A 16,376-nucleotide genomic window follows, 5' to 3' on the forward strand; every position below is an offset into this window, starting at 1 on the left:
CTTGTTGGTGGGACATTTGCACCCCGCGAATGAACATGCCACATACAATATTAAATGAAGTTACCTGTTCACACAACACAGTAACGTGAGCTATTTAAATTAGCTGGATACATTTATACATGGTTAAACAGTGACGCCATTTGCTCTTACCAGTGTATCGCTGTGGGTAATTCGTCCACAGCAATCCCACCAATCGGTCCCAGTTGGAGAGTAAATGCAGTAAACATATTCTTTGTAAATCTTTACAATCATTCCCCAAAAGAACCACGCAGGCCTGCCTTGTTGCACGATCCGAATCTCTTTCAAAGTTGGCATTTTCAGGGTGTAGATTGCTAGCTCGAAGGTTGTTGTTGATCCCCGAAGGTCCCGAAGGAAACGCAGTTACACAGCGGCAACACACATCCTGGGAATGTTGTTGATCCAGACTATTGGAAGTTCAAGCTCAGCTCCTACAATTATACAGTCTATAATAAACAGCCTCGTCAAAATACAGACACTCTCGGACCCTTAAGGACAAAATGCCCCTATTTAAACTCATTAAAACCACATTTGTTGGTCCCACGGTCATTACAGCATAAATCATGCATTCTATTATATCAGGCTTTCAATCTAGAGCCCTGGCTTCAAAGTTGTAGTTTTCACTGTTTTCCACCAGGTTTGCATCATGGGGCAAATACATGCTATTTTTCTGGTGAGTGTCTGTTCGTCACACATCATCGCTCACACGGCTGACGGGAGTTTGGTGAAATCCGTGCCCCTCGATTTGGAAAATTTTGTCCATGCACATGTCCAGCAAGTGTGTGTGTGTGTGTGCGCGTGTCTTTTTATATAGAGACCTGTAGTAAGGAACAAGTTAACGACGTCTCTCTCTCACCTCCCTGACATTTAAATGCCAGATTTGATCATGGAATATGTAAAGTAACCCTGAGATATGCTGCGTTCTCTCTTTCAGACTATCTCCGCCAAAGCTATGGACTGTCTTTGGATTTCGTCCCGCCGTGTGACTACAACAAACTGGTGCTGTCTCTCCTTTCGGGGCTACCCAACGAAGTGGACTTTGCTGTTAACGTTTGCACACTGCTCTCCAACGAGAGCAAGCACGCCATGCAGCTGGACAAGGATCCCAAACTGGTCACGTTGCTGCTGGCGCACGCCGGCGTCTTCGACGACTGTACGTTGCGAAACCTCACTCATCACCTCACTTAGAAGTAGTCTCTCACTTCATCCGTTGCACACATTGGAGCACATTAGACAAACCTTGTAATACACATACCTTTGGAAAGTCGATTCTCGACATGTAATTAAAGTAGACTATCTGTTGAAAATGGTAGTTTCATTAAAGATGTCCAAAGGGAATTAGCTAGAACTAGGGATGTCCCGATCAGATCGATGCCACCCACATCACCTTACTCCGATCATTTACCTCAGAAAATTCTACACCATTCTAAGTAGAATTAGATTTTTATATGTGAGTTTTACAAAAATGCTAGCTGCACTAAAATAAATGAATTAAGCTGAAGGCATCTTTTAGTTACTTTGTTTTCTTTTGTAAACAAAAGACACTGTGCAGCTTTATTATCTAGGTAAATACAAGTATCGGATCGGGACTCGGTATTGGAGGATATTCAATATTTTTAAAAAAAATCGCATTGGGATCGGGTGCTAACAAAGCCGATCGGGACATCCCCACTCGAATCCCTTGTAATACAAAGAATCCTATAAACATTATTTCGGAAAACCCAAGTTTTCATTTGAATTGTGCAGCCCTACAAAACAGTGTTATCATTCAATCAGTTGTATTTGTCACATGGAATCATATGAGGTACAATCCGGATACATTAATAACGTAACGTATTACAATATATTAGTAGGACTCTGCAAATACGTTCCCAATTTGCTGCTTCCTTTCTAACCTCTCTCTTGCTCTTGGATCAGAGGTCCTCTGTTCTTGGCGCCTCCTAAATATAACTGATCGAGGGGGAATTGAAGAACAGGGGATAGAGACAAATAACACTGAACTGAACTCTGATGCTGTACTCTGACCCTCCCTCTGTGTTCCTTCGCAGCGCTAGGCAGCTTCTCCGGGGTATTCGGGACGGACTGGAAGGAACACACCTCCCGGGACTTTATCAGGGTAAAGTAGAAAACGATATTTACGTGCGTGACCTTTTTTTTATGCCTTGTGCAAGTAGTCGGCTAAACATTACTACAAATGTCTGTTGAATTATATATAGAAATAACATAGATCTAGTAAATATGCTTACAGAAGCCACCGAGCATCTGTTTCACTCTTTGCTGTATGATGATTGGCAGAAAACCAAGCAGTTACTCCCAACAGAGCAACTTTTAAAGAGCAGTTTTCTCTGAATTTGCGAGGCGTGCGTACGAGTTCAGTCATGACTCAGACATGATGCAATGTAGCGTTTAATTTATCGCCAGTCACAAGTGCATTTTCAGGTCAGAGTTCACAGTCGGAAGCCAACAGAAGTCCAGTGTCTTTCTCAATGACATTTCAATTCAATCAGTGGCTTTGAGCCGTGTTAGGGGGAAGGCTGGTCTCCTACTCACATTGTCTCGACAGCATGGTGCAGGTTTTCATGATTGTGGGTAAAAATGTGTTCAAGTTCCCAACGAATTGTTAACCATGTAGTGGCGCTAGTGCCAGATTAAAGGGGAACATTGAATTCGGTTTACAGGTGTTTGGGAGTACTACTGCATATGTGGGGAAAAAAAAAAAAAAAAAGTTGTGTAAAGCCTTTTGTGGCTCCAGAGGGAGCTGTGTGAAGTCTGATAAATGTCCCCAAGTGATGTCACTTGAGTCAGCTACGGTCGGAGCGGAGTTTTCAAGAAATCTGGAGATGTGGAGTTAGAAAGAAGTGAGCTTACCAGACCTCTGTAGCCCGCTCCTCATCTCTGTTTGAGCTACGTTAGCCGCGACTAGCGTAGCACACCTGAATCTTGGACCAGACTGTTGGCGCTTGAGTTGCATTGTGGGTAGTCTTCCACTGCTAGGCCTAGACCTGTCTCCTCAGCGCTGGGGTGAGGGCTGTGTACACCGCGTGTCTATTCTGCGATAGGGGAGAAAAAAAACCACTCTCGCTTTTTGTACGCGTTTCTTTAAACCAAATCAGAATCGTCCTGGGCAGTGCTATGCTCGGGATGCAGCAACGCTGCCCTTGCAAAATAGACAGCGAAAAGGGAGGGAAGTGTTTTATCCCAGGTGAGCCAGGCTACATCGTGGGTAATGTAGGTTTTGACAAGGAACAAGAATACGCGGAATAAAGAAGACAATTTCTCTGGTTCTGCTGCATCGATTTTGATGTTTTTAACTGGAGATTTGATTTTTAGTTCCGGTCTGTTATGGTCTGGTAGATCGTTACCACAACAGTTGCAATTAACTTGCTATTGCTGAAGTTGGCTGTGATTTGAATCATTATTATCTGGTCAAATGCACTGCTAACAGCTGCCGTTCTTCTGCAGTTCTGGAAGGAGGTAGTGGAGGACGTGGAAGTCAGGGAGCTGATCTGGGACAAGAACAGCCCGGCACAAGGTAAACCCGCTCGCTGCTAGAAGCCACAGAAAGCAACGAAAGGGTATACTCCTGCTGAGCTCTATACATGCATGATAAACAAAAATGGCTAAAAGCTGGTTCCCGCTCTGTTGTCGTTGCAGATGGTATGTCGTGCGAGGGCCGCTGGCAGAGCCTCTTCCACCCACCGCGGAACCTGGGCATCAGCGACATGGAGGCCCAGCGGGTGCTGCAGATTGCCGTTATCCTGCGGAACCTCTCCTTCGAGGAGGCCAACGTCAAGCTGCTGGCGGCCAACCGAACGTGCCTGCGCTTCCTTTTGCTCTGTGCCCACTGTAACCTCATCTCACTCCGACAGCTCGGACTCGACACGTTGGGCAACGTGGCTGCCGAGGTTGGTCGGGTTGCTACCGTTTTGGGGCTCTCGTCAAAAATAACTCCATGCCAAAACATTGTGCCAAATAGGGCTGCACGATATGAGGAAAATATCCGACATGACGGTAACGCTGTTGTAAATGGCAATGCCGTTCTGCGGCTTTCAGTATTCTGCTAAATACAACAAATTGCTTGAATTTAAAACAAATGAAAGGAAATCATTTCCAAACACCATTTTATTGAACAAATTGAACATTAAATTGAATATAAAAGGCACCACTAAAACAAGAATGACCGTAACGCTTTAAAGTGCAATTTTCTACGGATAATTTCTTTCAACTAACACAAAAAATCTCTTGAGTGTTTTTCGTGATACATCGCAGCCTTTCCCGATGTTTGTTGCGCCAGTTGATGTCGAAAAAAAACATATATTGTGCAGCCCTAGCACCAAATATAGCAAGCATGGCTTTAAAAAGAGCCAGCTTTTTAAAAAAAAATAAAAAAAATAAAAAAAAATAATTATAATTATTATCTAATCGATAATTTGGGTTAGTTCAGTAATGTAGGAAAAAGGTGCCAGATGAGCAGGGCCACGCGGACTCTGGGGACGCAGAATGTTTCACAGATTTTAAACAAATTTAAAATAGAACTCTAATGTGTACACATCTCCACCCCAAGCAGAAAACCAGTCCGCTAAATTCCACAGATTTTCAAAAAGAATCTGCAGATTCCATTTGGGCCTGCTGATGAGGGAGCTTTGTTTCCAAAATGTAGGTTACTGTACAGTAAACACTCTGGTCTTTAGCCAACATTTCTGCTCCAAAACGGTCTGAATTGGAGCTTGAGATGGGCCAGTCCAGTTCATGTATGATAGGAGTTTCATTCATTTGTTTATCACACTATCCAGTGGTCTAGACAGATTTCATTGACCGTTCGTTAAACCCCTCCTCCGTACCGCGATTGTCCAATCATAACATAGCAACAGTTACTAAACGCTGCAGGTCTGTCGAGCTTTGGATTCCATCCACATGTTGAAGTGGTGTGCATCAGGCTGTAGCAAAAGCGATGCTCGGTATTTGAAGAGTTTGGAGCGTCTTTTTTTTTTTTTTTTTTTTCTTTTTTTTCTTCAGGCTTTCCAAAACCAAAAACGCAGCAGCAAACGTGTAAAGAATGGATTTAACTGTGGGCATCTGCCCTTAGCTTCTGCTTGTGCAGATCAGATGTCTTCACAGATTTTCTAAACATGCACAGTGGTTAGTTAGCTAACAACCTTGCATTATCCTCTTCCAAAATCAGATGAAGTAATAATCAAATGTTCCTGCTCAAAAACAAACACGTCTGCAAGGATCATTAGGGACGGACCAGTGCTCTGTTTTAGAACCCAATCAGCTGTAATTGTAGTTAGTTTCCTAAGAAAGGAGCTCTGCCAGATGGTGTGTTTTTCTGTTTTTCAGAATAAGTTTTACGTATTCATTTGACCGAGGTGAATTATCACATTTTCTAGTTGTTACAGACCTATATATACACACCACATTAACCTAAAAACATAGTCCAACGTAGAATAAAAGTCTTAAATGTAGATTGTATGGTGAACGTTGAGAATACATTGCAAGGGCTCGCTTCAATTTCAATATCACATTAATTGGTATGAGATGCATGTAGATGAGCCCACATCTATTTTTAGACACCGTATGTATGGGGTCCCTGATACAATCAGTTAAGCCTTTGATGCCATTAATTGGATGGTTGGGATTCGGGCAGTTAACACATTTCTATATGATACGGCAAAGCCTTGTATTATCTGTCAATGTAAATCATATAAATACTACTAGAGCACTCTTTTTGGTTGCTTATAAGTTGTGACCAGTACACAAATCATTGACGTCACGATGCGATGCCGCGTTGCCCACAGGTTGAGAATTTACTTGTGGTGATGGGTGGCGCGTGATGGCTGGGTTCAGTTGTAAACTAGTCAAACTGAAAGTGGAAACAATGACCACATAACATACTTTAGAAATAAAAAATAAAAAAATAAGTATTTACATATTAAACAAATTAGACTAAAACATGCAGATGAAAATATCGCGACACTATGCAGCATCTGACACCATTTCAGGGTAGTTATTAGGGCTGCACGATATGAGGAAAATATGCGATATGCCCCAACGTTGTTAAATATCACGATAATGATATTACTTGCGATAAATAAACACGTTAAAATGTACTCGGTTCTGCCTTTCTGCTGCATAGTATTCTGCCAAAATACAACAAATTGCTCATTGAATTTAAAAGAAATGAAAGGAAAGCGTAGCCATGATGTGCTTTGTCAATTAAATCTTTTTTTTTTTTTTTTTTTGCCAAATGTTAACGGTTCAGCAGATAAAATACCTGTAATACTAGATGATCCATACAGAAAGTTCCATGTTGTTATTATTAATCTCAACACTGTTTCCTCCTAACTCCTGTTAAATCACATAAGTCTAGGGCTATCTATCTAAAATGTAATACTACTTTAATAGGGCAGGTCTCAATCTACCTAGGCGGTGTGCCCAAGTAGAACCAATGTATGGGAAACACTGCAATGACTGTTGTGGCAATGTGGTTTGGCTTTTGGCCAACTTGCTGTTTTGAAATATAGTAACAAGTCACGCTTTTGGTTTGCCTTTGGCTCAGTGTAGTTATTATTAGTAAGTTAAGTCACGCCTTATTCTCATAGGTGTTTTAAGGGCGTTTTCACACATGTAGCTTGTCTGCTTTGTTCTGATTTAGGGGCTGAAGTGATACAATGGTTGCATTTGTCCCTTGGTTCGCTTCCGTTCACATGGCGACATTCAACATCGGTCCAAAGTGGTCTCAAAGTTGTAAACATTTGCCACGCGAAAGCAAACTGTTCTCTCATTGGTCATATATCTTACTGGAAGATTTCCCCTAAGGCCAGATTTCCCTCTTCTTTTTTCGCCTGAAGAGCACGTCAGCAGGTCAGCTGTTTGGGTTGCTAGATTGATTGCCTCTCCAAGGATGGATTGGAAGCGATCTGAGAGGGCGGTTCTGACATGTATAAGAAATGTTGCCGTTCTTGCAAGCTGACGGTGCCGGATGGTGGGATCATAGAACTAATCTCGTGTGACTTCTTGCAGCTCCAGCTGGATCCCGTTGACTTTCGGACAACTCATCTGATCTTTCACACCATCACCAAATGTTTGATGTCCAGGGACAGGTTTCTCAAAATGAGAGGTGAGTTTTCTGGTGGGCCATTATGTTAAACCTCTTAAAGCTGACTTATGCTTCTGCGCTAAATCGTGGATACGTATGTGGAGATACGGACCTTACGCCGTAGCCTGGCGTGCACCTCTCCAGAAATGTAACCCCACGCCGCTCGGCCGTGGCTTGGTAGCGTTGCATTTCCCCCCCCAACTCATTTCCTGGTTCTCCTTCTCCATAAACAACATGAAATCAAGGAGAGGTTAACTTTTCCTGCCACAGGTTTGCAACCGTAGTCAGAAAGCACAGGGGAGACACTTTGTTTCTCCCACTATGACTCTAGAGTCGCTACTCGCTCCGAAGCTAATCACCGTCACTCTCTCACTCGCTCTACCACACACTCCACACACACACATATGTCGGCCCTGCTATTCCCTTAAAGAGATCGAAGCACACACCAACGCACAAGTACCAACTTTAGGCTACAGCGAAAGCTGTGTGTAGCGCCTCCGCAGAACCATAAATCATCCTTTAGTGTCAGTATATTCTGTATGAAGCATCGTAAGTGAAATGCGTGTTCTTGTGTGTCCCTTTTTTTTCATTTATTTTCAGCCATGGAAATCCTGGGCAACCTCAGCAAGGCGGAGGACAACGGCGTGCTGATCTGTGAGTACGTGGACCAGGACTCGTACAGGGAGGTAATAATGCTGCTCACCCTGCCGGACCTCATGCTCCTCATGGCCTCTCTGGAGGTGCTGTACCTGCTGGCCCAGCTCGGAGACATCCCCTGCAGCAAGATCGCCTCCGTCGACCATAGCATAGGTATGCACCCGCGACTGTCACTGTGTTCTAGTTTGGTTTGAAACGTACCACGTAGAAACGTACCTCATTTTGAGGTCCAGTGGTTCTAGAGAAAGCTCCAAGCAGCAGTACCACAGGCCAAGCAAACAGCCGGTCCAAACAGGCACATTTTGAACGGGCACTGCACTAGTTCTACTTAATAGGTGAATCCAGGGCTTGAAATCTAGCATCACATGGGCTTGGTAGCGTTTAAAAAAAGAAATTTGCCTGCCAAGTTTTGTCACCCTAGTCTTCCATTCCATTCATAAATAACTGGCTCAAATGACAGTGTTTCCTTCCTTCTACTCTTACAATCTTAAAGGATCTGGTTTGTGTTCTCTCCATGGCGGGAATGTGACTCCTTGTTCCGCTGGTTTTTTCAGTGCTGAACCTGTGCTGTGTGTTTTCTTCTTTTTCTCTCTCTCTCCCCTCCCTCCCTTCCTTGGGTCAGACCTGTTAGTGCGGTTAGTATCGGTGGACCTCCATACGTTTGGACCCGACGCCCTGACAGCGGTGCGATTGATCGAGCATCAGGCCAACGCCGAGCAGGCGGCCGAGGTCCGGCCACAGCTGGTGGAGCAGGTGCCTGCAGCCGCGCAGGGAGCAGCAGCACCTGGTGAGTGTCTGCTCGCCGCGCATCATCTCTCACACTGCTGATGGGAGCTGGGCGCAGCGGTGTGTCTAGATCCTTTACTTAAGCAAAAGTACTAATACCACACTGTAAAAAAACACGGTTACAAGTTAAAGTCCTGCATTGGAAATGTTACTTAAGTAAAAGTATGTAAGCATTGTCAGAAAATGTACTAATGGGCTAAGTTGCCCCCCCCCCTCAATTTTGCAATTCCGTCCATGATTCTGTTATCACAGAAACTTTTGGGGAAACCCTGTTGTTGGGTAAATTAATTTATAATATAACATCATCATATTTTATATGCGTTTTCTGTGCAAAAATCTTAATTTGTCAAGTAACTAAAGCTGTCAGATGAATGTAGTGCAGTAAAAAGTACAATATTTCTCTCTGAAATGTAGCGGAGTAGAATTAGAAAGTGGCATGAAAAGAACAATTCCCTTAAATTTGTACTTAAGTACAGTAGTTGAGTAAAGGTACTTAATTACATTCCACCACTGGTTGGGTGAAACCCCTTCATAAGAAAATGTTCTGCCTTTTTTTTAATTATTTTTTTAAACTTACTTTTGGGCATTTTTAGGCCTTTATTTGACTGGACAGCTGAAGACATGAAAGGGGAGAGAGCGGGGGGAATGACATGCAGCAAAGGGCCGCAGGGCGGAGTCGAGGTTGCTGTGGTTTGATCTGTGAAGGTGTGTCATGAACTGCATGTCTGAGCCAGATGAGGTTTTAAAAGATCTGAACTAAAAAATACTTGATAGTAAATTAACTGCATAAATTTAGCGTTTCTCATATCTTAGCGACCGCTCAAAGCACCTTCCACTACAGCCAAACTTTGATACACCTCTGGCAGAGCCATTGGAGCCCTGCGCTGCATCCTTCACTACAAGTTCTTCACAATCAGTTTGTTTTGTACCCAGTCCTGGCCCAAATACCTGCTGATTGATCATTAATCACATTTTTCCCTGTCACTTGGAATAAGTCGCTTTGGTTTTATTTATGGTGCAAAACTAATAGCACATGGACGTTGGCAATTTTCCAAGCTCTTCGTTTCCTATTTGCTAATTAATAAGGACGGCCGGAGTCGTGCAGTATTCCAGATTTGAAGCCGTTCTTGTCTGTGATGAAATGAGTTGTAACTGTTACAAATACGTTTGAAGTAGCAAATCTAGATGATACGGTTAAAGTTAAGCTTACGTTTAATTTTTTAACAGTTATTGATGACATTTTAAAACCACCAAGAAAATTAGATGCAGACTTTATAGTTATTGTAAAAAAAAAAAAAAAAAAAACTATTTACACCTATTGATATAAAACCTATTTATGGCGTTTTTCCACTACATGGTACCGGCTCGACTTGACCGCGGTGCCCCGTCCTCCTTTGTCCATTGCAGATTTAGTACTGCCTCATGCGTGAGGCGAGCGTGGCTGGTCGTCATAGCGACGCCGCAGGAAATTGCCGTGACCTCACGCGACACGCACACACAGAACGTCGAAGGTGTGTTATTTTTGATTCTCGGCATGTGGCTGTTGCCACAGCCAGAAGACACATTTAGTTTCAAAAGAAGCTGGAGGCAGTAAAAAAAAAAAAAAAAAAAACACCGCTGGCTAAACTATTTAAAAATGGCGGTTTTGTTCAGGACACCCCCGTCTGTCGCTAGCAATGATGACGCAGTGATTAGTGACGATTGTCTCCGACCAATCAGCAGTCTGCAGGTTTTCACGTCACCTTTTCGTATCGCCTCAGCTCGCTTGGAACCTCGACGGAGGTGATACTAAAAAAAGTACCTGTTGGCAGGTACCAGGGACTTTTTTATCATAATGGAAAACCAAAAAACGCCATTAATTTTAAATCTCTGTACCTTTTTTAATTATTTACCTGCTTCATGGTTGGCAGAAACAAAGGAATTCAAATGCAGATGTAAAAGCAGCGTTCCACATTTCTCACTGCACCACAAGTGTGTGTGTGTGTGTGTGTGTGTGTGTGTGTGTGTGTGTGTGTGTGTGAATGAACAGGTGACCCTTTGGTGGGAACTAAACCCACCTAACCTTGGAAGTGTCATTCCTTGGCAGTCAGTGGGCTGATATTAGATATTACTTTGCTGACATCTAGTGGACAGCCTGGAGAGCACCACAACCCTGAAGTGGATTGGATCAGTGGACCAATTCACCGACAACCTCTAGCTTTCAGCGTTTAATCAATTTCGCTGAAACCTTTATCGTTTTAAGCCTTAAATGTTTTTCTTTTTTGCCTTTTCAGTAACGAGGGTCCCAGTTCAATCCACTCCACCGCCACCTGGTATCGTTGAGCTTGATGGGGAGAAATTTACACTGCAGTGGTAAGATTAATTCATCTGTAGGTGTGAATTCTGATATTTGAACTGAATAAAAAAAAAAACAGTTATGGATGCCTTTTTGTAAGAAAACAAATGTATGATTTTCCTGTACTAGGGCTGCACAATATCTTTGTTTTTTGTTTTTTTAAATCATCATCGCAATATCAAGTGGTGCAATAAACACGTTGCCAAAGGCTGCTACATATCGTGAAAGACAGACTTTTTGTGTCAGTTGAAAGACAATATTAGTAGAAAACTGCACTCATTTTTTTAACACACACACACACACACACACACACACACACACACGTACACACACGTCTGCGGCTTTGTTGCGCTCATAGTAACCACTCTGTTTGTTTTATTTTTTTTCTCCAACAGGCTAAACGCACACTTTGAGACAAACCCAGAGGGCTCGGTGTCGCGATCAGAAATTTACTCCGAGTACTTGGCCACTTGCAGTAAAATGGGACGAAGCAACATCTTGAACTCCACCGGCTTCCTCAAGTGTCTGCGGTCAGTAGTCCCGTTTCCGTCCCCGTCTGAAGCGTCTCTGTTCTCCCAGCGCAGAGCACTGGTGTCTTTGCCCTGCCTGAGAGACTTTTCTCCGTTTGCTACACAGCAGTTACTGCCCTTTGCCTTTGTAGAGCAGCTCTAATAAAGCATAGCTGTTTTGAGTTTTTTTTTTTTTTTTGGGATGAAACAGAGGTGTAAACTTTATTTTAGTCAATGAGGTTCTGAGTTCACGTCTGCAGACGTTCAACTGAAAACCAGAGCAAGTGATGTACATGCAGGAGAGCTGGGCGATATGGAGAAAATCAACTATCACAATATCTTTGACCAAATACGTCGATATTGTGACGACATTGTAGGTTTGACTATTGGTGCTTTCACAAAATATTTACAAAAATAGATTTTTGATCAATAATCCTCAGTAATGTAGAGATGACTAAGTGGGTGAAGGCAAATAGAACAGTCTGGTAAGTTCAGAAAATGACATCACTTTACTGTAATGTAGCCTTTAAAACCAGGAAAACGCAGTACTTGTGTCAATATAATATTCATTTATTGCTCAGCCCTAACATGCAGTAACCCCTTCTTCCTTTCTATTTAAAAAAAATATATATATATATTTGGAGAAGGATTCCTTTCACAGTGTAGGTTGTACTGCAAGTAGATAAATACTGTATATCATTGTCCATATGAGCAAGGGATTGGCAGTACATTGAATTTTCATTTCGCTGTCTAGCTCTTCCACAGAATTTGTGTTTAACAGCTTAGCTGTTTTGAGTTTTAATAGTGATAATGATCCTCCAGATAGATACCAGCAATCGTTCCCCTTTGTGATGAACCTGTGTCTCCTCCTTCCACCACAGGACTGTCTTTCCCAACCACACAATGCGGCGGCAAGAGGAGACCAAGGCCACCGGTCAGCTTCAGATTCTCCTGGTAGGGCTGAGGCGCAGGTCGATCCCCCTGCCCATCCAGCTGTACTACCAGCAGCCTCAGCAGCAGAATCCGGCAGCAGCTCCAACGCCTCCAGCAGCCCCCGGAGACCCCCAGGCCCTGCCTCCAGGTAGAACTAATAGAATTAAAATGTCAACTTTCTTCCATTCACTTCTTCTTCGGGAGTGATGATTGTAAGGGTTGAAAGAGTCTTCGTAAACTAGGAAAAGCTAATTAAGTAATATGTTAAGCTGACGCTAACATCTTGGATCTGAACAGTTCTGTGTTTGTGTGTTAATGTTTTGACCAGGCTTACCTCTTGGGCCTCCCAGCCTTGGAGCCCAGTTTGTCAGGGCCCTGGGCCCCAGCCTCAGCACCCCCGGCGCCGCCCCATCCATGGCCTTGACTGCACAGGAGCCTCCTCATCAAAGCCACCCGACTGTTTCCCGACACCTGGTGCCCCCGCAGGCGTCTCCGCAGTTACCGCCGAATCCTCTGGCGGCGGTGCAGCAGCAGCAGGTCCGACCTGGTCCAGTGGTCCAGATTCCGACGTCGGCACCGGCCGCCCAGAACCACAGCCCCCAGAACCCCGGCGCCCCTCCTGCAGCTCAGCAACACTCCCCCATGCTCCCCACGGGGACGCCCGTCACGCTATTTCAGCAGGTACCGCAGGGCCACATTCTCACCGCCAGGGTGCAAGGCGTGTGCCCTCCGATCACCCAGCACCCGGCCCTGCCTCAAACCCCTGTCCTGTCGGGGCCTCAGGGTGACGCTGCCCAGGTGGAGCCCCGGTGTGTTGCTGGGACAGTGACACCGTCTTCTTCCATCCAGGTGGGGGCCGGTCAGGCGTTTAGTATCGCCGGCGTGCCCAATTCCCAGGGCTCACGCGTCACATTTCAGAATATCGCCCCCAAACCAGCGCCAAGCCAGTCAGGTGGACCAGCAGCCACGATAGCCACTCCCAACCAGCAGCCTCCGCCTCAACAGCAGGCGCAGAGTGTCGTAATAGTTGGCCCCGACCCCCAGCAGAGCCCAGCCTACACCCCTGCCATACACCAGATCGTTCTCACCAACCCCTCCGCCCTTCCCGGTGCCCAGACTATCCAGATAGCAGGGCAGCCCGGAGCTGCTTCCAGCCCCTGGCCGCCCCCTGCTTCTCACTCCAACACTCAGCCTAACCAAACTGTCAGCCACGCACTGTCCATGAAACCCCATCAGCAGCAGCCGCATCAACAACAGCAGCCGCAGCTCCAATTTATTTCCCCAAATCCCCCCTCTCAGCCTACCTCCACCGAGTCCAGCTTGATCAAACAGCTACTGCTTCCAAAGCGAGGGCCTTCTACTCCGGGAGGGAAACTCATCCTACCCGCTCCACAGGTGCCCCCTCCCAACAGCACGATAGCCCCAGGTCCACAGGTCATCTACCAGACGAGCTACAGCACCCAGAATCCCTCTCCTCAGCCTCAGCAGCTCAATGTCCAGCTGGTTCCTGGTCAGCTTCCTGCTGCGGGAGCCCCAGCCCTCCAGACGGTCCAGCTCTTGCCAGGCCAGCTCATTTCCACGAGTAGCCCCGGGGCAGCTACCATCATCCAGGGCCCCACGGCGGCTGGACAGGTCACGTTCACCGTGGTCCCCAACACTGGCTTCACCTCTACCGCTGCTGTCGCCGCCGTCAGCCAGGGTGCCGTGGCTACTGGAGTCCCCCCACCTCCGTTCTCTGCTGCAACGGTGGCCCACCACGCCCCAGCAACTCCACCGCCAGCTCCCCTCAGAGGAGACAAGATCATTTGTCAAAAGGAGGAGGAGGCCAAGGACGCCACGGGGCTGCACATCCACGAGCGAAAGATCGAGGTAATGGAGAACTCGTCTTTGGCGGAAGGCGACTCCAACGGCAAAACCAGCAACGGCGACGTCGCGGCAGGTGCCAAGCTGCTAAACGGTCGGAAGTGCATGGAGTCGAATCTACCTCCATACCACTCAGGGAACAGCCAGGGGGCGCTCAACGGCCCGGCCACAGAGGGTCACCCTGCTAATGGGAAGCAGGCCCTCTCCCCCAGCCCGAACGCCCCTCTGGAGGGCAACCCCGACCCCAAAAAGACTCTGGTCAACGGGGTGTGTGACTTTGATCGGGGTGACAGTGGTGGCAACATAAACAAAAACATTCCAAATCACATTGCTTCCAAACAGTACTTGGGGAACGGGGAGGTGGGCCCCTCTGAGAAGAGTCACGGGTCAGACCCCCCTCTTCCTAGTCCTCCTCCCCCCCAGCAGGACACTGCCAAAGCCCAGCAGGCTGAGCGCCTGGCTAACGGACCCCAGGCAGCCGGCAACAGGCCTCCCTCGGAATTAACCAATGGACCTTTGGGGCCGGGCCACGCCGCGCATGTGCTAAGACAGCAACTGCTCCCCAAATCTACCCTCCCCTCCGCTGTTACCGTTACCTCCCCGAGTCCCGCCGCCCCTCCTGCGAACGGAGTGGCCCCCGAGGCTCGAGGTCTCAAGAGACCAGCCGATAGCGAGGACCGCAGCGCTGCGTCCTCGGGGATCCCCAATAAAGTGGGAGTGCGCATCATCACCATCAGTGACCCCAACAACGCCGGCAGCAGTGCCACCATGGTGGCGGTGCCCGCAGGAACAGACCCAAGCACAGTAGCCAAAGTAGCAATAGAGAACGCCACTCAGCAGAGGAACTGCTCGCCCGCACTGGCAGCTGGCTTAACGGTGAGTCATTTTGTAAAGCTAGTCTTACAGCAAGCCACGTTTTATCAGTGTCTTCTAGTAGCGTGACTCAATGTCAGGTCTATTACAAAATGCGTCTTGCATGTCTGTCACAGACGCGCCAAGGTGAGTATTTGCATTACCAAGTCACGTATGTTGTCTGTGCCTACTGTGTTTGTCTAATGTACCACCTACGTATTTGGTGTAGGGTATCATTTGGTATTTTCATTGACAACAAACGGATTTATTTACAATCACCAGAACGCATTAGATGTTCCCTTCACAGTCTAGCAGACAGGATGGAGTATAAAGCATATGCATCGGTTTGTTTTTAAACCCACATTTTATGCTGGCTAATGTTGGCAGCTGTTATCTGTTCACTTTTGACTGTTAATCAGTGTTTCAACAACTCAACTTTTACGATGTTAGATACTTTACACATAGTTCTAAAACAAAACGTAGCTGTAGTCTGTGGTGGTGTTCTGTGGTCTTGAGTTGAGATGCAGTTATTTGACACCCAATTTTTTGGGGAAGGCACATTATAACTTAAGTCCAGATACTATGACCTCAGATTTCTTTCACCAGAGCAGACAGAGACAGAGCAGAAACGGCTCTTTGCTTCCTCCATTCAGTGCCTCCCTCTGTCATAATGAGTTGCTGATGTTTTTGCCGGTGGAACGACATGAAGTTAAACCTGCAGAGAGGCTGCTGAGAATAATTTTGCAGATTCCAAAATGGGGTCAGACATGTTTTCAAATTTCTCCGTGTATACGTAGCAAAAGATATTTGTTTTTAAACCAAAAGGTAGCAATGCAAATGTAGCCTTAGACACTTACTTTTTTGTTAGTGTGCCAATCCTTGAGATTATTTTTATGCCATGTCTGTGAGATGCCAAAAAAGACACTAAAGTGAGCATTATGGGTAAAACATTACACTTTAAAAGGTATGACTCACATCTCACCATGCTTACGGCTCGCTGTATATTCTGTTATAGCTGTTAGAACACAGGCAACTCATAACAAACATTGTTCTGCACTTCCACTGTTGGTCAGAAACATTACAGGGTGTGTTTTTAGTACGATTGCAGCATTCTATTCTGAAATACACTGTTATGTAACGGAATTAAAGTGGTACGTTATGTTCTAGATGTGAAATATGTTAGTGTCAGACTGAAATCAGACTGTGTGTGTTTTTGTGGGCTGATTAAGACACTGCCATGTGTGTGTGTTTACTGCAGAGTCTGCAGGTTGAGTAGAATCATGTTTTTCATTATATTTTGCCACAGGTTTTTTGTCTGGTGTAT

The 16,376-nt window shown here is 45.7% G+C and overlaps 1 protein-coding gene across 4 annotated transcripts in view; it reads left to right on the forward strand.

Annotated features, from left to right (window-relative positions):
- arid2 (AT rich interactive domain 2 (ARID, RFX-like)) overlaps positions 1-16,376 on the forward strand; it is a 48,484-nt gene that overhangs the window by 25,854 nt on the left and 6,254 nt on the right. For all 4 annotated transcript variants that reach the window (XM_035996040.1, XM_031306444.2, XM_031306443.2 and 1 more), the window contains 11 exons: positions 953-1,171; positions 2,067-2,134; positions 3,481-3,550; positions 3,673-3,923; positions 7,042-7,138; positions 7,718-7,927; positions 8,397-8,561; positions 10,834-10,912; positions 11,291-11,425; positions 12,286-12,485; positions 12,666-15,076. In XM_035996040.1, the coding sequence (XP_035851933.1) occupies positions 953-1,171; positions 2,067-2,134; positions 3,481-3,550; positions 3,673-3,923; positions 7,042-7,138; positions 7,718-7,927; positions 8,397-8,561; positions 10,834-10,912; positions 11,291-11,425; positions 12,286-12,485; positions 12,666-15,076 (3,905 nt within the window). The remainder of the gene's footprint in view (positions 1-952; positions 1,172-2,066; positions 2,135-3,480; positions 3,551-3,672; positions 3,924-7,041; positions 7,139-7,717; positions 7,928-8,396; positions 8,562-10,833; positions 10,913-11,290; positions 11,426-12,285; positions 12,486-12,665; positions 15,077-16,376) is intronic.

The sequence above is a fragment of the Sander lucioperca genome, chromosome 20, assembly GCF_008315115.2.
Source record: "Sander lucioperca isolate FBNREF2018 chromosome 20, SLUC_FBN_1.2, whole genome shotgun sequence".
Taxonomy (NCBI): domain Eukaryota; kingdom Metazoa; phylum Chordata; class Actinopteri; order Perciformes; family Percidae; genus Sander; species Sander lucioperca.